We start from the raw sequence: 22850 nt of genomic DNA on the forward strand, positions 1-22850 counted from the left end.
AATCTTTCCTCTCCCATTCTATTTAAGTGACCATACCATCTGAGATTAGCTCTGCTAACGCATTCCTGGATGCTGACAATGTCAAGTTCTTTCCTAATATCCTCATTTTTAATATGATATTGCCATTGATGCCATCTGTTCACGCCTCTAATCTTTCTCAGGACTCTCATATCTGCAGTCTCTAGTCTTTGGTCAAGTGTTTTACTTCTGACCCAGCTCTCAGATCCATAAGTTAAAATTGGTTTGAACACAGTCTTGTATACAGCTAATTTAGTGTTCCGACTAATTTCTTTCTTATTCCATATGAATTTATTCAATTGACTTCCCACGATACCAGCTTTGCTGATTCTGTTGTCTATTTCTATATTTAGTTTACCATCTTCAGTAAAAATTGTGCCTAAGTAGCTGAAATGTTTTACTTGTTCCACAGGTTCTCCATTCACAACCCAGTTGACATTTTCAATGATTCTGCCTATTTTCATTGTCTTTGTCTTTTTATTGCTGACCTTCATACCATATCTATTACAACAGCTATTCAATTTAGTCAGAGAATCTTGCAGACTTGTAGCAGATTTATTTAGAAGTATAACATCATCCGCATAAAGCAAAGAGCTGACATTAACATCTCCAATTTTGATATCAGGTTTAATACCACATTCCTTCATAATGTGATCCATATAGATAATGAATAACAGAGGGGATAATGTACATCCCTGTCTCACACCAGATTTAACATTAAACCATCTTCCTGTACTTCCTTCAATTCTAACTGCTGACTCACAACTCAAATAAAGACTAAGTACTGCTTGATATAATGCCCCATTGACACCATATAACTGCAGCGTATTGAATAGCTTCTCTCTTGGCACCTTGTCATATGCCTTTTCCAAATCGACAAAACTTAAATACAGATCTTTGTTATATTCCCATGCTTTCTCGACTATTTGTCGTAAAGTGAAGATCTGATCCTGACAGCCTCTATTTCGCCTGAATCCAGCTTGTTCTTCACCAAGCTTTTCTTCCACAATTCTTCTCAACCGTTTCTCAAGTATACTTGCATAGATCTTGCCAGGAACACTCATTAGGGAAATACCTCTGTAATTCTCACATTCAGTTTTATTTCCCTTTTTATATATGGGTACTATGAGAGCTCTACTCCAATCATCGGGAATTCGTCCCTCTGTCCAGGCTTTCTGAACTATGCAGTGCAGCCACTGTAAGACTCCTATACCACCATACTTCAGCATTTCCGGTCGAATATCATCTACTCCTGCTGCCTTTCCACATTTCAAGCCTTTGATGACTTTTTCTACTTCAAGTATGGATATGTGTTCCTGACTGCATGCCTGGTCAGTGTTTTTTATCACTGTGCTGTCATCACTGCTTGTTTCATTTAGCAGTTTTTCAAAGTAATTACTCCATACTTCAAGGATATCTTTTTCTCCTGTTTTCATTTCACCTTTATCATCTGTAATTCCTTTTACAGCACTCTTTCCTCCATTCCTAAGCTTCTTCAACAACCTCCAGAATATTTTGCCACCTTCTTGATATTTATTTTCTATATTCTTGCCAAAGTCCTCCCATGACTTTTGTTTAGCTAGTTTTACACACTGTTTAGCTTTCTTACATTTGTCTCTGTATTCTGTAAGAGTAAAAGCTGACTTATTTGCCAGGAACTTTTGATATGCTTTCTTCTTTTCCTTCACTGCCTCTTTAACTTCCTGTGTCCACCAGGGAGTTCTGATTTTTTTTATCCTTGCACACAACCTCACCACATGCCTCTCTGGCAGAATCAATCAATGTTTCCTTCAGAGTTTGCCACTGAATCTCCAAGGTTTGATTCCTGTTCTCAAACTCTTTCATTTTCTTTTCAATAATATTTCTGTATTTTAGTCTACAGTTCACATCTGAGAGCTGCTCAACTTTTATTCGCTTTAAAACTTTCTTACATGTTATTCTTTTCAATATGAAATTCAATTTTATCCTGCTCAAGACTAAATAGTGATCACTTCCAATTTCAAATCCTCTGTACACTCGGGTGTCCTGCACCAAGGAGAAAACATCACTATCAACAATAACATAGTCAATGAGACTTTTCTTATTCCTAGCCTCTTCTCTCCATGTGAATTTGTGCACATTTTTATGTTGGAACATGGTGTTAGTAATAACCAGTCCATGTCCTGAGCAGAAATCCAACAGATATTTGCCATTATTATTAGCTTTGCTCTTTTCTCCAAATTTTCCCAAAATATTTTTGTATGTCTCACAATCATTTCCTACTCTACTATTTAGATCCCCAACAAGGACCAACTTTTCCTTTTTCATTGTGTCAGTTGCTTTTTCTAAAGCCTCAAAAAATTCCTCGACTTCTACCTTAGTAGAACCTTCTGTGGGACCATAGGCACAAATAAGTCTCATTGTCCAGTTCCCCATTCTCATATTTGCCCACATTACTCTACTTGAGACTGACTGCCATTCAAGAAGATTAGCCTCGTATTTTGTGTTGAATACTATGGCTACTCCTTCTTTTCCTTGATTGTCATTGCCTGAATATAACATTTTGTATTTATTGCTCAGAAAGATCTCACCAGTTTTGGTCTTTTTTGTTTCAGTCACCCCTATTATGTCGATCTGGTACTTATCTAATTCCTCAGCTAGCTCCATTTCTTTGCCATTCAGGCTTCTTACATTGATAGTACCGATCTTTAACTCTGGTGATGTTGAGTTGGGGTTTGTTTTCAGATTTGTTCCAGTAGCTGACTTTTCGCTGTTCGCCCTGGTTCCCTGGCGAAAACAACGGGGGCCTTGTTTAACCGGGCGACGCCCCAGCCGGCATGAAATTTTGTCATGTTGTACCATCATTGTCATCATCATGTGTCATCATCATCTTCTAATTCATTCTGTATTGTCATATTTATAATTTCAGCATCTGATTTGATTTCGAATTCACTTTTGGTTCTACCTGTAATCCATTCATTAACATCTGTTTGTGAAATATCAACATCTGGATTTATATTTTTATGCACGTTTCGAATTTCCTCTTTTTTTATGCGTTTCGCCATAGTTATCTTGGTAAATTCTAGAAGGCCACAGTTTTTTCCATGATGCTTGAATTGCTTCAGATTCGAGGCTTTCCAAGCAGCAGCAACTGAGAATGCTACATCCTTCAAATTTATATTTTTTATTGATGTGGTAACATCATCATTTTGGGAAATTACATTTAAAAGCAGGTCTTTACGATCTTGTAATTTAATGGATTGTATTATGTTCTGATCCATTGGTTGCAACAGTGGAGCACAGTTTGGAGGTAAAATAATAGTACACAAAATAATAATACATAATAAATAAAACTTTTTTTTTTCTTTCAAAGTGCAGTTCGGATTACTGGAGGGTTCGGATTAGCGAGATACCACTGTACGACATCTTATTTTTCTCATTACCCTGAACCAGATTTTCAGCTTCCTTATTTAATAATCCAGAGTTTAATGATCTTATGAAAAATGAATTTTACTAAAACACAAACTGAAACTCTGCCTTCTTAGAGGAAGTGGATGCTGCTTTTGACAGGGTGGCAGACATGGAATCAGTCCTGCTAATGGGTGACTTCAATGCACATGTTGGAACAGATGACCAGACATGGAGGTGTGGTTGGGAGGAATGGAGACCCTGACCTTAACGTGAATGGGTTGAAATTATTGGACGTCTGCTGTACAAACAGCTTGTCCATAATGAATACCTTCTTACAGCACTGAGAAGTCCATAAATATATCTGGTACAGGGATACACTTGGACAAAGGTCTCTGATTGACTTCTTTATAGTCTCAGCAGACTTATTTTCCTCAGTACTGGATATTCGTGTGAGTAGAGGGCAGAACTGTCAACTGACCACCACCTTGTTGTCTGTGCTCTATCTGCTGTCATCTGCAGTATGTGGATGCTGCAGATGACAGCAGATGTTTCTTCCTCACAACCTCATTTTCCAATGCCTCCCATTCAGGTTCAAAGAGATTCCCAGACATACTGCAAATGTTGAGGAGGAGTGGGAGCTGTTCAGAACAGCTATCACTGCCTCTGCACTCTCATGCTGTGGCAAAAAAGTGGCTCGGCATGGCAAAGGGCAGTGAGAAAAGGACACCTTGGTGGAACCAAAAGGTCCAAAAAGCTGTCCGGGTAAAAAAGGAGGCCTACCTAACATGGCTTAGGGAAAGGTCATCTGAGATGCGTTTCCAGTACACTGAGGCATGAAAAGCTGCTGCTGCTGAGGCAGTAAAGACAGCAAGGCTTGAGAATCCTTTGGAAAAGATTAGATTCATCCTATGCAAACAAGGTATTCTGGCAGACCATCCAGCTCCTTTGAGGGAGGAAATCATGCACAGCAAGGGCAATTAAAGCCTCTGATGGTGCACTTTTAACAACCGAGAAGGATTTCCTCAACAGATGGAGGGAATACTTTGAGCCTTCGTAACCCGGGTGGCCTGGCAGCTTTGGACATCCAAGAGGTTCAGATCGGGACGATGACTAGTCTCACAGCAGAAGAGGTCCATTTAGCAATAAAATCACTAAAATTGGGCAGGGATGCTGATGATGATGAGACAGATGAGATGGATTGTTGGTGAGATGGATAGGAGGGTGGTTGATGGAGAGATACCAGAGAGTGGTTTATTCAGGAGTTGAGTCCAAAAGATGGCTTGTGACTAGTGGTGTGCCGTAGGGCTCTGTTCTTGGACCACTACTTTTCAATTTGTTCATCAATGATATAGGAAAGGATCTGAGAGGAAGTGTTCACTAGTTTGCTGATGATGCAAAGTTGGGTAGAGCAATTGTGAGTGCACAGGATGTCAAAATTTTACAGGATGATTTGGATAGTTTGGAGGACTGGGCTAGGAAAAATGGATGTCAATTTAATGTGGCAAAGTGTAAGGTTATGCATTTTGGAGTGAAAAGAATAGCAGCAATATATCACATTGGTGGAACCGTACTCCAGGAGATTGATGAGGCCAGGGATTTGGGAGTGTTGGTGGATAGGGAATTGAAGTTTCGGGGAGGGGGGGGGCACACATTGCAAAAGTGACTAAATCAGCTCATCAAATCACTTGGCTCCTGAAAAATACTTTAACATGCAGAGACAAACAAGTTATTGTTCCTCTGTATTGAGCCTTGATAGGATCCCATCTAGACTACTGTGCCCAGATATGGGTGCCAGGGTTTCTTCTTGATGGGGAGGAGGTGGAGAGGATCAAGAGACGAGTGACCAAGATGATAGCAGGTCTGTGGAATGAACCTTATGAGAACAGGTTGAAGATTTGTGGGTTGCAAAAATCGGTCGATAGGTAGAAAAGGGGTGATATATGATTGAGACATTCAAATTACTAAAGGGTTTCTATAAGATTAACCCAGAAGATATTTTTGAGAATAGGACTGGTGGTGGGAGGACTAGGGGCCATACATGGAAGCTGGGCAAGAATGTGGTTGGCAGGGGTGTTAGAGCTAGGTTTTTTACTTGGAGAGTGGTGAATGAGTGGAATAAGCTGCCAGAGTCTGTTGTGGATCTTACGACTGTGAATGAGTTCAAGGCGAGGTATGATAGATACTGTGTGAATGTCGAATGGTTGTTCTTGACATGATGTTAGGACCTCCCTCGATGAATCTGTTGACTCCTTGGAGTTGCCCGGAATAATAATAATAATAATAATAATAATAATAATAATAATAATAATGAAATTCAGCCTGAAATGCTAAACACCTTAAATCGAGATGGTGTTCTCTGACTGACTCGACTGTGTCAGGCTGCTTGGATATCTGGGCGAACACCAAAGCAGTGGCAGACAGGCATAATAATACCAGTCTTTAAGAAGGGAGACCAGAGAGATTGCAGCAACTATCATGGCATCTGTCTCTGCTCAGCCTGCCTGGGAAAGTATATGCTAGATGCTTGGAAAGTAAGTTCAGGAGCATAGTTAAGTTAAAGTTCCAAGAAGAACAATGTGGCTTTCATTCTGATAGAAGCACAACTGACCAAATCTTCACTTTAAGGGCAAGTCTTTGAGAAATTTTGGAAATATGCCAAGAATGTCTACACATGTTTTGTGGACTTGGAGAAGGCATATGACTGGGTTCCTCGGAATAAGCTTTGCCAAGTAGTACAGGAATATGGAGTTGATGGCCAACTATTAGCTGCCATCAAGTCCCTGTATGAATGCCTAGAGTTTTGTGTCAGGGTAAACAGCACAAAGTTTGAACCTTTCACCGCCTCTCTGTTGGTCTCTGCCAAGGGTGTGTTCTGTCATCCCTCCTTTTCATAATATTTATGGACTGGATTGATAGGCACAGCCGAGGCAGTGAGTGTGTCAGAATTGGAAGATATAGTATTGGACATCTGCTTTTTGCAGATGACCTGGTCCTGCTTAGCTGTGCCACAGATGACCTCCAGCAGGCCCTGGATAGGTTCGCAATTGTTTGTGCAGAAGCCAGGATGAAGATCAGTGGCCAAAATGGAAACATTTGTGGTCTCGAGACAACTATCCCAGTGCACTCTACATGTGAGTTGAGTCCCATTGAGGCAGGTGGAGGTTTAAATACCCTGGGTCCATATTCATGAGTGATGGAAAATGGCACATAGAGCTAGATACTCGAATTGGCTCAGCAAGTGCAATATTGCAGGAGCTTGGCCCTTCAGTAGTATTGAAGCAGGAGTTAAGCCAGAAGGCAAAGCAGGCTGTCTTCAATACAGTCTATGTCCCCATCCTCACCTATGGTCATGAGAGCTGGGTAATGACCGAAAGAATGCAAACACGAATCCAAGTGGCTGAAATGAGGTTCCTTCGAGGGGTTGTGGGGCTGACAAGACTCGATAGGGTCAGAAGCTCTGCAGTTCAGGAAACCCTCACAACCACTGCTTCTCCGTGGTATGGGCACCTGGTCATATATGGTCATATATGCCACAAGAGAGGCTTCCCCAGCAGGCCCTCTTTGCCAAGCCAGAGGATGGGAGGCCACGTGGAAGGCCAAGGACTTGCTGAATAGATTATATCCAAAACTTTGGATGGATACGTCTGGGAGTCCCACCAGAACACTTGAGCTTGGTGGCAGAGGATCATAACCATTGGAAGTCCCTCTTGCAGATGCTGCCCCACAACCCAATTAGGAAAGGTGGGCCTTGAAGATAGATGATGGATGGACAAACTAAAACCCTAGGGTCTAGATTTCAGGGTTGGAACTAGCTTGAAAAGGACACAATAATCATTTCATTTTGAAAGTGTTAGGCATATTTATGACTTTCTTTCTTTTTTTTTTTTTTTTTGAATGGTAACCTTATGCATTGCAATGATATTAACAGATATTGATGAAAAATATTGAGAACAAGGCATGATATCACACATATCATATATCACCAATCTCTGGACAAATGCTATGGAGAAATTTGGTGAATCTCAAGAGGTTGATATCTCCAAAGCTTTTCACTGGGTCTGGCACAAAGGCTTGCTAAGCAACCTCTCATCATTTGAATTGTCTCTGGAGACTTCTGCAGTTGGATTGCCAGCTTTCTGTCTGGATGCACACTATGTGTGATAGTAGATGGTTCCTTATCCTCTCACCATCCAACTAATACCAGGGTTCCACAAGGTTCTGTTCTCTCACCAACCCTCTTCCTTCTGTATATCAATAACCTACTTCAGTTGACCTCCAACCCAATACACAGTTTTACAAATGACAACAAATTGCACTTCTTTGTTTCATTTGATAAACCTCACTCTAAACAACTCACCTCAACCTACAGAACATCAACTATCACTGCCCTCAGTTCTGATCTCCAAGCCATCCTGTAATGAAGCTCAGATAACCTTATTAATTTCAAAGCTAGTAAAACCTAGTTCTGTCTTATTTCTCACAAAAAAGAACCATTTTCTCCCAGTATTATTTTTGATAACACTCAAATTTCCAGACAAGATGAGACTTCTCTTCTTGGAATTATCCTGACATTAAGCCTCTCCTTGCATAAACACATCACAACCATTGCATCCTCAGCTTCTAAATAACATAGGATTTCTCTTTCAAAGACATTACTTCACCACTGAACAGCTGTTAACCTTATACAAATCACAAATCTGCTCAGCTATTGAATACTGCTCTCACATTTTGAGTGAGGCTCCTAAAAATGCTTGATTCAATACAGAGGAGAGCAACTAGATTGACCCATCTCTTACCAACTCACTCTCCCCCACCACCACCACCACTTTCACACAGACGTTTTGTCTCTGCAACTTGTGTATTCTATAAATATTTCTACAGCAAATGTTCATCTGAAGTAGAATCAATAATTCCTCCACTCAGTACTAAGTCCATTGGAACATGTACAACTGCCACCTGACATCCTTTCACAATACATCTTGAAACCCACAGAACAGTTTTTTTCCCCTCCTCCTTCATCCCTCCTACTGCTGTATTATGGAATGGTCTTCTCCTTGATGTATTTCCCAAGGAACAATATACAGGCTTTTAAATCAAATGTAAACAAGTTTCTCCTTTCCTACCCATATAGGATACTAATGTACTGTAGGTTAAACAACCACCCTCTTGTGTATGGGCTCAACATAAAAAAAAAAATGATCCTGATAAATGGCATCTTTTTATAAATGTGTAAAAATTTAGTTTGAAAGTCATGTTTCTACACCTCTCAAAATAAATATCTCTTTATTCCAAAAGTATATGGTGGCAATATGGAAAAATGAGAAATTTTGTAAGAATATGGCTTGCTTTTTAAGTACATTAATTATAATTAATACAGATAAAACATTTACAGTAGTTTACCTGTTTATCACCACTAGCTGGAGCTTCAAAAAATAGTGCAACTTTGGCCTGTAGCTGATGAGGCCAAAAGAAATCCTAAAGAGTAATTTTACTATTTGGATGTTTGGAGTGTGTTTGAAGGAAAAAGGCAGTTGTATGCTAGAGATGGACTGCATCTTAACATGGAAGGACATAAGCGATTGAAGAAGTTACTGTTTTCTGAACAAGTTGAAGTTATTCGGCAGGGAAACTAATATTGAAAAGGTTGAGTGTAAGAGAGAGAGAAACTTTAGTACTGATTGTATATTTATTGATCCTTATACGCAGAATAAATTGCAGAAGAGAGAGGGGATAAAAATCGGCATGGGACTACGGAAGTTAGTGACTTATATATCAGTTCTAAAGCCAGTACAAGATCTAGAGGGAATCTGCAATTTTTGTATACCAATGCAAGAAGCATTCAAAATAAGAGAGAAGAATTTTTGGCATTAGTCAGTGCAATCTCACCAAAAGTTATAGGCATTAGTGAAACTTGGCTGTCAGCAGAAGATGTGGTCACTGGAATTAAATGTGATGGGTACAGTATTTTCAGGGAGGATAGAGAAAATAGAACAGGGGGAGAAGTACTGTTGATGATAGCTGATGTGTTGCAGCCAAAGAAAGTAGTATATCAAGATGATAGACATGTGAATGAGAGTTCATTTGAGGCGGTCAGGTGCGAAATAGTGACCAATGCAACCAAATATACAGTTGGATGCTGCTATAGGCCAGGGAGTACATGGGGAGATATTGAATTCATGCATCAGCAAATTAGTGCAATGAGTGTAGGCTTAGTGATTATTATGGGAGATTTTAATTACGGTGATATCAATTGGAAGGAGGAAATATCACATAGCAAAAAGAGAATGGAGTTCATATATCTTCTACGAGATAATTACTTGAAATAGCACATACTGAAGGGACACGTGGTGTGAGAGTGTTATTGGTTCAGAGGTTATATGCATAAGTAAGGTGTCCTCGTTACCTCCAATTGGTGAAAGCAATCATGTGGTATTGACTTAGGAGGTTGCAAAATCTGTGGATTTTTCTGTTAAGAAGAGGTATATACGGAACTACAGGTTAGGCAATTATAACAAGCTTCGGAGTGAGCTAGCAGCCATCCCATGGCAGAATATATTGCAGGGGAAAGATGTTAGAAGTGCATGGGATAAAATCAGCGGGTATCTGAGGAAAGCAATATCAGATTGTGTCCCCATGGTCAGGAGGTCAAACAAGGCAGGCGTTAGATGGATGAGCAGTAGTATCAAGCTTGATCTGCAAAAAAAGAAAATGTTATGGAGAATTTACAAGGAGAAAGGCGATCAGTACACCCATGAGCAGTACAAGGCTCAAGCTAAGAAGGTTACCAGCATAGTAAGAAAAACTAAATCAGATTATGAGAAGACCTTAGCCAAAGAGATCAAGAGTAATCCCAAAGAGTTCTTCCACTATGTAGCAAGTAAGAGGAAGAATGACTTCGGAAGGATAACTTTAGTGGGTGCTGATGGTATTGAGGTGACAAAATCAGATGTAATAGTCGAGTTACTGAGTGATCACTTTTCAAAAGTCTATCACCCAAGTGAGGATATCTCTATACCTGTAGCAATACCTAATGTGAGCTAAAGAATCAGAGGTATTTAATATATTGCAAAATTTAAATGCAAACACTGCTGTAGGCTTAGATGGAATATCAGCTCAGGTGTTGCGTGAATGTGCAAATGAATTCTCAACCCCTCTTACTTGGATATTTAATTTAAGTTTGAACTCTGGTATGGTCTCTAGGGAGTGGAAGTTAGGCAAAGTGGTTCCTTTGCATAAGGGTGGCTCTAAAACTGTGGTAGTTAATTACAGACCAATCACCGTCTCAGGAGTAGTGGTAAAAGTATTGGAAAAGTTGGTTAAAGGCAAAATTCAAGAATGGGTGGATCAGAATATGACACTCTATAGGGGCCAACATGGTTTTGTTAAAGGTAGATCCTGCCTTAGCAATCTATTAACTTTTCATAATAGAATGACATCTGAGTTGGACAAAGGAACTGGTTACACAGTGGTACCTTCTGAATTTTGGTAAGGCTTTTGATAGAATACCCCATAGAACACTGTTACGCAAATTGGAGCAGATGGGAATGGATACTAAATTGGTGATATGGATAGGAGAATGGCTCAGGGAGAGATACCATAAGGTGGTGTATGGAGGAGCCGAGTCCAGAATGAGGCAGGTGACCAGTGGTGTGCCTCAGGGCTCTGTGCTTGGTCCATTGTTGTTTAATTTGTATATAAATGATATAGGAAATGGCTTAAAGGGAGATATTCAATTGTTTGCTGATGATGCAAAGTTGGGTAGCGCAATAAAAAATCAAGCTGATGTTGAAAGTTTGCAGGATGATTTAAATAAGCTGGTAAAATGGGCAAAAGATAATGGATGTCAGTTCAATGTGGAAAAGTGTTAAGTCATGCATTTTGGGATTAAAAGATTACCAGCTGTGTACTACATTGATGGAAAGGTACTCCAAGAGATTGATGAGGCTAGGGACTTAGGGGTGTTGGTAGATAGGGAGATGAAGTTCAGAGGACACATTGCTAAGGTGTCCAAGATTGCGCATAGGATTATTTGGTTGTAGAGTGACCAAGTTGGTGAGTGATGTAAAAAATGCTCCCTACATTGATAGATTGAGAGCTTGTGGATTGCAGAGATTGGTTGATAGGTGAAGAAGAGGGGATATGATAGAAACATTTAAATTACTGAAAGGTTTTTATAGGATTGATGCAGGGGAAATGTTTCAGCTGTGTGATAGTGATGGAAGAACAAGAGGTCATCCCTGGAAATTAAAGAAGTGTGGTTAACAAAGGTGTCAGAACAAGGTTTTTTGCCTGGAGTGATTGAGTGGAATTCATTGCCTGACTTAGTTGTGAGCTCTTCGTCTGTAAATGAATTCATGAAGAGATATGACAGATATTGTTTTGCTAGTTTGGGTCTCCCGCGATGAGTCTACTGACTCCATGGAGATACCCGTAATAATAATAATAATAATAATACTATATGGCAAGTAAAAGGAAGAATGGCTGTGGAAGGATGACTTTACAAAGTGCTTGTTGTAAGTTTTTCCACTTGGTTATACTATAAATTAAAGATACCAGGAAATTATATACTTGGTTTAATCCTTTATCCAAGTGTAAGCAAACAAAGTTTGCACCTGAAGTATTTTCAGGACTGGGGCAACTCATATATAGAAGCTGATAACTTCATATCATACTTCATTCATACTTGCCTTAGTATTCCAAAATGCAAAGCACATATCCTTATGGGTATGTATAATGCTATGCATTATGGGAAGGGTCACTACCCTGACCGGTTTCAACCTTTACTGAGGTCTCATCGGGAGCCAGACCCAGGGGTGATACTAAGGTTGAAGTAATGCCGAAGTCATAATTTCTTATACAGTCTTCTACTCGTATCTAATACAAGTCTTTCAAGTTTGTATTTGCTGTGTTGAAACATAGTTTCTTGGTTATAACCCCATTAATGATAGGATGCTTTCTATTAGACTTAAGGCTCAACCTACCAATGTATCAATTGCACCCCAAGTAGTTTATGCACCCCTCACATGGATAGGCCTAATGAAGAGAGTGCGGAATTTTATGAAAACTTGCAGATTGTTTTGGACTGCCTACCAAGGAGAGACATGCTTTACATCTTAGGGGACTTAAATGCAAAAGTGAAACACTTTTGACCTTATCATCACCTTTATGCAGTGGAACAGCTTTTCCTTCTCTCTGCTTTCTTGGAAAAGACTCTTATTAAACGGGCATGCCAATTCCTTGGAACATGACAAGTGATGATATGTCATCAAATTCTGTTGCCTTATTGACATCAAACTTATATATTTCCTCATATACCTTCTAATCACTCACAATTATGCCATCCTCTACTATGTTCACTACATTTGAGTTTTTCATGATTTCATCCTGAAGAGGATGAAACACCCTTATAAATTGTTCACTGAATACCTCAACAATGTCTTCTGCAGCAGTTGCTATTCTACCATTTTCATCCATTAACATCATCTGACTATAATAATTTTTTCTTCTGCTTGCCACATATCTGAAAAACTTCCTAGGGTTCTATTGGCATGATATGTGAATTTCTATTCATACTGTAGTTTTGTTGTTCTTACCAACTGAGTCACTTTCCTGGTCTGCTTTTTATACTCCTCATGCAAATGAATGCTACCATTATTCATAGCATCCTCTTCTTCCAAATTTCATGCTTAATCCTTTCATTCATCCATTTGACACATCATTTATTCAGTCTTTTGACCTTTGGAATACATTGACACATTGATGTTGTTAAATATATTTTAGTCAGCATTTATCTTCTGCCTGCTTAACATCTCATTCCATGCTATAGCTCCAAGCTGTCTCTGAAGAACTCAAGAAATTCATTTTCCTTATTCCCAAATTGTATCTCTTCTTCTTCCAAATATTGCAAGAATATTAATTTAAGGCATTGATTATGGAAGATCATATTGCTTCCATATTCATTATTTCCTGGATTTGGGTGCAACAAGGTCATCAAATGGAAAAGAGGAATGGAATCTACTAACATCAACAGAGTTATGGATATGATTTCAGATTAGTAAAAGAGGTGGCCATTTATGAATAGGAGAAACAGCATTAGTATGGAGCCCTGGAATACTCCAGCATTGGCATGGAAATCTGAAGAAAGGAAGTCATCCAGAGAAGAAATTAGCAATCCATTTGCAAAGGGATGGAACAGTAGATTGTAAGATGCTAATATGATTAGTATTTCATCTTATTTGGCCTTTGTGCCAGATAAGATCAAAATGCCTTATAAATGTTTAGAGCAATTATCTAAGTTTCACCAAACCTTTCCATTGTTTGTCCATAGATGTATGATCTTGATGAGGAGGTCTGTTGTGGATCAATAGTAATATAATCCATAATGTTAGCCATTGATTAAAAGATGGATGCCCAGGATGAAGTTGATTGTTGATAAATCTATTCATTATTTTTAATAGAACTGAAGTGAGAACAAGAAGATAAGTTGATTGCTGTCTTTTATCTTCCTTCTTTGGAATGAATTGAATATACTCTTGTTTTCATACTATTCTATTCCCTCAGCCATATGGCTAGTAGGGGTAGCTATATGCTACCATAGGGAAATGATTATGAGCAAGGTGGTTTCCCATTGCCTTCCTTGTCATACTATATCCTATGACTGTAGCCTGTGTATTCACAGGGCTGATTTCCTGCTTGCGGGATGAAAAACCCCAGATAAACTGGTGGGAAAAACCCTGCTGTCCACGCCCAAGACCGGCTAACTTGGCTATGGCCAAGAGTATAGAATGTTGTTAATTCTAAAGTTTTAAGTACAATGGTGGGAGTGGTGATACAATCAGGACCAGAACATTTGTGAGTATCCATAAGTTTTCTGTCCTGATTGTATTTCCCAATCTGTAGGTATCAACTATTCAGGATTCTTCTGATATCTTTCTGATGTGAGGATTTTTGAAAAGACAAGACTCTGCTCTGAGAATATCTGGATGTGAGAAAAGTGGAAAACTCATGGCCAGAATGCTCAGTTGCCATTTGAACAAGAGGAAAGTTTTCTGCACTTGACCCATTCAAAGTCTGATTTGGAATTGTCAGTGGTCTTTTTGAATTTTTTTCTTAGACTACTTTGAATTATTTCATGCTGCATATGCTTATTTCCCATCTTTACAAACACTCCTTGCATCTTTTTTTAATTGCATTCTCCTCACATGCACTTCCATGCTTGCCTGCATCCATATCCTCTTGCATACCACAGCCATTCCCTCTTGCTCATCAGCATTCATGAATTATTGCATATCAGCATACATATTCTCTCACTCACCCTTCTCTGGGCTGTCATTCAAAATCTAAAAACTCTTTACTGCCTTTCATCCTTTGTCTGACTTCATTTACTCCCTAATCCCTACTCTCATTTAGTGAAACATCACATTTCATCAAAATATCACACTCCTGCAAACCCACACTCTTTGTCTTATACATGCTTTCCATACACGTGCCTTTAATATGGTATCAACCATGGCATACCCCCAAAAATGAACCATCGTAAAAGAAATCCATAGTTAATATATACAGGGTGTTCGGGATAAATTTGACATATTTATAATTAATTATATTTTTCCGTAAGTTACATGTATTAACACACACTTCTCTTCATTTAAAAGTTTGGACCCTTCTTCATTCATATACAAAATGTCAGAAAGGATGGATAGCTGGAACCCACCTGAATCATGGAAGAGAATAACTTGTATCATGATGATTCGTGCCCGCCATCAAAATAAGGATATTACGACTGCTGCCCAATGCTCCCTGAATACAGTAAAAACAATCAGGCATGAACTAGAGACTCGCAATGGTGACTACGAGGATGTAGCAAGAAGAAAGATCCCTAGCAGACGATCTGATTGCGTTCGTACAGCAGAATTCCTCGCAAATCTGCAGGAACAGGTGTTGAAGAACCCTGGCATTGGAATTCGGGCTTTGTTCGTGGAGTTGCTAACTGTAGTCAAGCCCTGGATAACAAGGGTAGCCAATGGTAGGCCGTATGTATGGCAGCAAGATTCGGCCCCTTGCCACACCTCTGGGAAAAGTCAAAAATGGTTGTCTGAAAATTTCTACGACTTCACCAGTCCAAATGTTTGGCCTCCAAACTCCCCAGACCTTAACCCCATGGATTATTTTGTATGGGGCGCAGTTGAAAAAGACACCAATCGCACTTCCAGTAATACAAAAGCCCAGTTAATGGATAAAATTAAAACAGTTTTTTGCGGCCCTTCCCAGGGAGACTGTAGCATCAGCTTGTTCGAGGTTCCGAAGCAGAATTGAAGCTGTGATCGATGCTAATGGTGGTTATTTTGAGTAAATCTTGTTGATAGTATTGTAATTAACTCTGCCTGTAATGTTTTTTTGTCAATTCATTAAATTTAATAGATACAAAGAAGATTTTCTTTTTCCTTACGAAACTGTCAAATTTATCCCGAACACCCTGTATTTGACTTATGAGCTCCCTGATTCAGTGACTTTGTGCTTATCATCTTTTCTACAATCAGAACAAAAATCATGAACCTAGAAAACTTGACAAATATTCACAAAACTCATTCCAACACTGAACAACTAGTCCAAACCATCGTGAGAAACAAAATTCATCCTTATTGTGAACAATACCCTCCCCCCACTTATTAATCAAGGCAGTTGATTAATATCTTTTCTGTAGTTTCTCAGTGATGCCTCTCATCTAATACACTCAGTGAGCTCACTGCTACTTCTTCACTGGATGAAGAAACTCAGGTGTATGGGGATGAGGTATTAGAGCTGTTGCAAAAACTGAATAAGAATTCAGCAATAGGGACTGATGGGATATCAGCACATGTGCTAAAAGAGTGTTCAGCTGAACTGGCTATTCCTTTGACCAATTTCATTCCACCAGGGTGGTGCAAAGACCGATGTATCCAACTATCAACCAATTAGTATCTCAGAAGTGGTGGTGAAAGTTTTGGAAAAAATGGTTAGAGCTCACATTCAGAAATGGGTTGACAGTGAATCTCTACTTTGCAATGAGCAACGTGGGTTTACTAAGGGAAAGTCATGTTTTAGCAACTTGCTCACATTCTATAATAATGTTACCATTGAACTAGACAAGGGGAATGGATACACCATGATACTGTTGGATTTTTCTAAGGCTTTTGACAGAATACAGCATGTAGACTGTTGCATAAATTGTAGAATATGGGTTTGGATTATAGAATATTAGCATGGATAAGAGGATGGCTGACTGACATATCAAAAAGTGGGATGTGGGTCTGCAAGATTTAAGGTAACATGTGGTGTACCACAAGGATTGGTGATTGGTCCACTGTTATTCAATCTGTACATTAATGATATTGGGAAGGATTTGACAAGCGACATACAGCTATTTGCTGATGATACAAAGATAGATAAGGTAACCAGGAATGCTGCTGATATGCAGTACTTGCAAAATGATTTGAATAGGCTGGAATTGTGGTTATTGGAAAATGGATGTCAGTTCAGTGTCAGTAAATGTAAAGTCACTCGCCTTGGTGTGATTAGATATCCAATGTTGTATTATACTGGTGGGATTGTGCTTGAAAAAACTGATGGGGCTAGGGATCTTGGAGTGTTAGTAGATAGGAAGTTGAAGTTCAGGAGCCATATGGCAAAGATTGTAAATACAACTCGGAAAATGTTTGGCTAATTTGTATGTGGGGGAAACCTTTTAACTCTAGACACCCCCCCCATATATGAGCTTCCAAAAATACATAAACAAAATGTGGCATTACGTCCCATAGTGGATGGCATTGATTCCCCCACGTACAAATTAGCCAAACATTTAGCCAAAGCGCTCACACACACACTATACTGGCAACGCACTATCACGCATAAAAAACTCAGCCCACTTCAAAGCCAGTGTAGAAAACCTTACACTCCAACATGCTGACATAATGGTCAGTTTTGATGTCTCCTCCCTATTCACAAATGTCCCACTCAAGGAAACCTTAGAGCTCGTCCAAGCCAAATTTCCTCCCGATATCTCAGCCCTATTTCAGTTCACAATGAACTCAGGCTATTTCATTTGGCAGGGAAAATTCTACAAACAGATAGAGGCGACAGCCATGGGTTCACCACTCTCCCCACCCTTGGCCAACTTCTTTATGGAGACTTTTGAAGAGAAAGCCTTAAACTCTGCCCTACAAAAACCTACCATATGGCTTTGCTACGTTGATGATGTGTTCGCTATTTGGCCACATGGCTCTGATACACTCCTCTCCTTCTTAACAACTTAAACAACCAACACCCCAGAATCAAGTTCACCCTGGAAAAAGAGGAAAATAACAGCCTCCCTTTCCTAGACAAACTAATCACCTGCCTGCATGATGGAACCTTGGTTTTCTCAGTTTATAGAAAACCCCACCCATACAGGCAGGTACATTCACCAACAATCCCCCTCCTCTCACAACAATATTGAGTCATTAAGACACTATATAACAGGGCTAAACTAATCTGTTCAAATGACAATGCCCTAACCACTGGACTAAATCACACCCTTAACACTTTCTCAGCCAATGGCTATAACCCCAAAAAAATCCAAGAAATACTAAAACCAGTAAACCACAACCCCCCCTCCTTCACAATAAAGATTACTCTAAATTCATTACAATTCCCTACATCCCGGGCACCTCTGAAAAAAGAACCAAAATCCTAAAAAAATATGACCTGACCTCATGTTACAGACATATAGAAAATTGGCATCCCTTATCCGCTACACAAAAGACCAACCACTTCCCCTAGACCTACCTGGTGTATACCAGGTGCCTTGCAGCTGTAAGCTGTCCTACTTTGGCCAAACAGGCAGGACAGCGAATATCAGAATTTTGGAACACAAAGACTACGTCCGGTTTCACCAGTACAGCCACACGGGGCTTGCAGACCATGCTCTGGATACATGCCACAGAATACGTTAGAAGAAAGTCACAGTAATACACCGCAGCAAGTTTAAATTTGAAAGACTATTCTTAGAATCAGTCTCAGCCTTAAAAAACATGCCAAACCTCAACAAATAAATTTGGATGCATGAGGTTGCCCCACATTTGGGAGATGTACATCATAAGAACTTCAGCCCAACAACCAAGAATACCTAATATAGACTACTGGGGAGGGGGGGGGGGGGTACCATCAGGACTTTAGTAAAAACAGTAGTTTTCTCTCTTCGACCTCAATTGCTGTTTTAGTTTCTGCATGCACATGTCTTAGTCTTATGTTCCCATGAAGATGACAACGTGACATTGCCGAAATATAGGAAGTATATTTGTAAGTGGAGGTTTCTGTGGTTTAGCTGTTCATAAGGCATATTCCGGTAATTGGACCACATTTTTTTTATTAAGCTAAAAGGGTTTTATTTTTTATTGTGCTTTTAGCTTAATAAAAAAAATGTGGTCCAATTACCGGAATATGCCATATGATAAGAAGTATATTAAAGTTTATTTTAATTTATTATTATAATTATCCAGGCCTCTGTGGAGTCAAAAGACTCTTCGTGGGAGGTCTTTCCTAAGCAACAAAATCTATCAAGACTCATCTATGGGAGGTCTCCCCTAAGAAACACAAAGTCTATCATACCACTCCTTAAACTCATTGACCGTTCTCACTCTCACACTCCATCAGGCAATGCATTCCATGGTTCAACAATCCTCCATGAAAAGAAACCACTCCTCACCCTCTCGCTCATGGTTTCCTTTCGTAACTTCCAGGGATAGCCTCTTGTCATCACTCCTTCCCACTGTTCAACCAAGCAAAAGAGCTCCCCAGTGTCAACTTTGTAACCACCTCTCAACAGTTTAAAAGTCTCAATCATATCACCTCTCCTTCTTCTATCCACCAAACTCTGCAGTCCACATTCCTTCAGCCGATCCTCATAACTAACATTGTACAGTCCTGAAACCATCTTTGTTATCCGCCTTTGTACCCTTTCCACAGTTAATTTATCCCTTTCAAATCCTGGGGACCAAATCTGAGAACAATACTCTAAGTGTGGTCTGATCAGAGTCTTATACAACAGAATGATAACCCTTTTATCTCTGCAGGTCAGTGTCCTTCTCATTATTGCAGCAATCCTCTGTGTTACCTTCACCACCTTTGCAATATGTCCCCTAAATTTCAGGTTTCTATCAATCATCAACCCTAGATAGAGTATGCAGCGTCCCATCGATGTTTCCCAAACCTGAAGACCTTACATTTTGCTGCATTAAATCGACACCACCATTCATTTGCCTATCTATCTAGCTTATTCAACTCCTCTTGCAGGGCTACCACATCTGTACTATTACTAATAATCCTTCCCAGCTTTGCATCATCTGCAAACAATGAATATCCCCTTGCAATCCACTGACGATGTCACTGATATAAAGGTTAAACAATATAGGTCCCAGTACTGAGTCCTGTGGGACACAACTTGTAACCCTCTTCCTCCTCGAAACTGCCCCACCATACTCAACTCTCTGATACTTATCAGACAGCCAATCCTGAATCCAATCCAGTTGACCAATTTGACATCCAGATCCATGTGCTGGATTATATTCCAGTATACATTGTGAATTTCTTAAGTTATTTAATAATCAGCTATTAGATTACCTATTAACATATAGTCTATGCAGTTCTTACTATAAATATTAGGGAATTTCAGGTATGTTTATGTTGTGGTCTGTAATTGAATGCTTTTGTGAAAAAAAATGTTCTTTACCGAATTGTAGCTTTCTTTTTTCTTTTTCAATTTTCATTCATACCAATAAACCTGTCTTCTTTCTCTCATAAAGCAATCCCTTTCTTCCAGTCATATTTTTGACAACACAAAATATCTCTAAACAAAACTAGATTTCTCTTCCCAGGCAGGCTAACTGTTAACCTCCAGTTTTTTTTAACATAAACATGTTACAAGTATTGTACCTGATCATCCAAGAAATTAAGCTTTCTTTCATTTTTTTTTTTTTTTTGCTCAAAGTCTTATTTAACTTCTGAGCAAGTATTAACTCTGTACAGTTCTCGCTTTTGTCCAAATATTGTTGTGCAGTTATAATATTCGGAGTGGCCTAACAGACAATTTTTAATAGAGCATGAGGTCTTACACTTCAATCCGATGTTTTATTACTTGTCAACATTGAATTTGCATGGATCCATCCTCATGTTTCCAACAAATAGACTGTTATTGTGAATAATAGTCTATTTTACTGAAAGACATGACATCAAGTTTGCTTTCTCAGCAATCAACCAGATATTTATATTCCCATTTTTTAAACATATGCAGTAGTTGTTAAATTCAACATGTTTGCTTTCGTCTCAAGGACTCTCCAGAGGAAGTACATCTTTATAATGAAATTTAAAAATACAAATTTTCTCTCTCTTCTCTTCTCTTCTCTCTCTCTCTCACACACACACACACACACACACACAGACACACAGGAAATGTAATAGTAGTATCATGGTGTAACAGTTTCCTCATATTTGCATTCTAATTAGTAGAAAATGCATTGTATCAAAATATGATTTTAGATAACAAATAAAAAATGTATCTCAGAAAATTAGAAAATTATTAAAACATTTCCATTTCAGTCTCTTGTAAAATGATTATGCCCTTCTCTCCTCATGTCTTCATCCTCATTGTTCAATACAACCTCACAAAAATAAACTGTCCTCCAAGGAGAATTTTGTATAATGTTTCATCTTTGTTTATAGGACAGAAACCAAGCAGCAATGACTGTTTTAAATGGTCATGTTGTCGTGTGTTTGTTTGCTGATCCAGATTCTCCTCTTATTGGACTTCGCAACTTGGTTATGCCACTTAGAGCAAGTAATTTCCATTATCATGAATTGAAGCATGTTGTAATTGTGGGTAATGTTGACTATCTCCGCCGGGAATGGAAAATGCTGCAGAATTTGCCAAAAATATCCGTACTTAATGTAAGTATGTTTTTCATCTTTATTAGTTATCAGTAATGAACTAATAGAATTGCAAAAATAAATAAAAGTGAATTTGTCTAAAATGTGAAGAGCTAAATGTTTATTAATTCTTCACATTTTAAATTTGCATTAACCTAGAAAAGATTGCTATATGATCTGTGAAAAATCTCATTAAGAATATATAGTTAGTGCATGTCAGATAAGTTAGTAATAGTTCATTTTATATGTGTATGTGTCTGTCTGTTTGCATGTGCATACATATTTAAATCATTGGATATACAATAAATACTACAATAAGAATCCACTCAGTCCTCCTACTCAATTTAGCATTAATTATTATTATTATTATTATTATCAGACCACAATTATTAATAAAAATATTTTTATGAAGGTTTGTCATTCTTACAGCAGATAATTGGATAATCTGACTCTTTATATGAAAAAAGATTTCTCCAGTTTCAATTTAATTCTTTGTTAAAAGTTTGGAAAATCTTCATTTTAAGACTTTAAGGTTCAGTTTCTTTTATTAATAAAATATTACTACTAAAGCAAAGGTTGGTCGATTGGTAGAGCCTCTGCTATTAATGACTCATGCAAAAAAAGTTAAGCAAGTTTGAGCGTGGTTAGTAGTTGGAAGGTGATCAATCGTTCAATGCTGTTAGCACACACTTTCTCGATGAGTCTTTGGACCCCCTGGAGGTGTAACATAATAATATCATCATCATCATCATCAAATTCCTGCCATGTACCCTCAAGGGGTGTACAGGATATGACAGTACTACATGAAAAAATTACATCATTACTAACTTCCTATCTACAATTTTCCTCCAAATCAGTCTGTTACTTGTCAAGACTCCAACATTATCATATCTTATATTTCTATCCTCTAAGGCACTTTGTACCGTATCAATCCACCTATATCTTGGTCTTCCTCTGGGTCGTTTTCCTGCCAACCTGGCAGAGAACACTTGTTTTGCTAATCTTTCCTCTCCCATTCTATTTAAGTGACCATACCACCTGAGATTAGCTCTGCTAACGTATTCCTGGATGCTGACAATGTCAAGTTCTTTCCTAATATCCTCATTTTTAATATGATATTGCCATTGATGCCATCTGTTCACGCCTCTAATCTTTCTCACGACTCTCATATCTGCGGTCTCTAGTGTTTGGTCAAGTGTTTTACTTCTGACCCAGCTCTCAGATCCATAAGTTAAAACTGGTTTGAACACTGTCTTGTATACAGCTAATTTAGTGTTCTGACTAATTTCTCTCTTATTCCATATGAATTTATTCAATTGACTTCCCACCATACCAGCTTTGCTGATTCTGTTGTCTATTTCTATATTTAATTTACCATCTTCAGTAAAAATCGTGCCTAAGTAGCTGAAATGTTTTACTTGTTCCACAGGTTCTCCGTTCACAACACAGTTGACATTTTCAATGATTCTGCCTATTTTCATTGTCTTTGTCTTTTTATTGCTGAC

At 38.7% G+C, this 22850-nt stretch overlaps 1 protein-coding gene across 5 annotated transcripts in view; it reads left to right on the forward strand.

The window, feature by feature from the left end:
* slo (calcium-activated potassium channel slo) overlaps positions 1-22850 on the forward strand; it is an 880402-nt gene that overhangs the window by 718591 nt on the left and 138961 nt on the right. For all 5 annotated transcript variants that reach the window (XM_090404400.1, XM_090404403.1, XM_090404399.1 and 2 more), the window contains one exon: positions 21142-21366. In XM_090404400.1, coding sequence (XP_090260526.1) covers positions 21142-21366 — 225 coding nt within the window. The remainder of the gene's footprint in view (positions 1-21141; positions 21367-22850) is intronic.

This window comes from Typopeltis vanoorti, chromosome 14, assembly GCF_054136105.1.
Source record: "Typopeltis vanoorti isolate ZY-2024b chromosome 14, IOZ_Tvanoo_1.0, whole genome shotgun sequence".
Taxonomy (NCBI): Eukaryota; Metazoa; Arthropoda; class Arachnida; order Uropygi; family Thelyphonidae; genus Typopeltis; species Typopeltis vanoorti.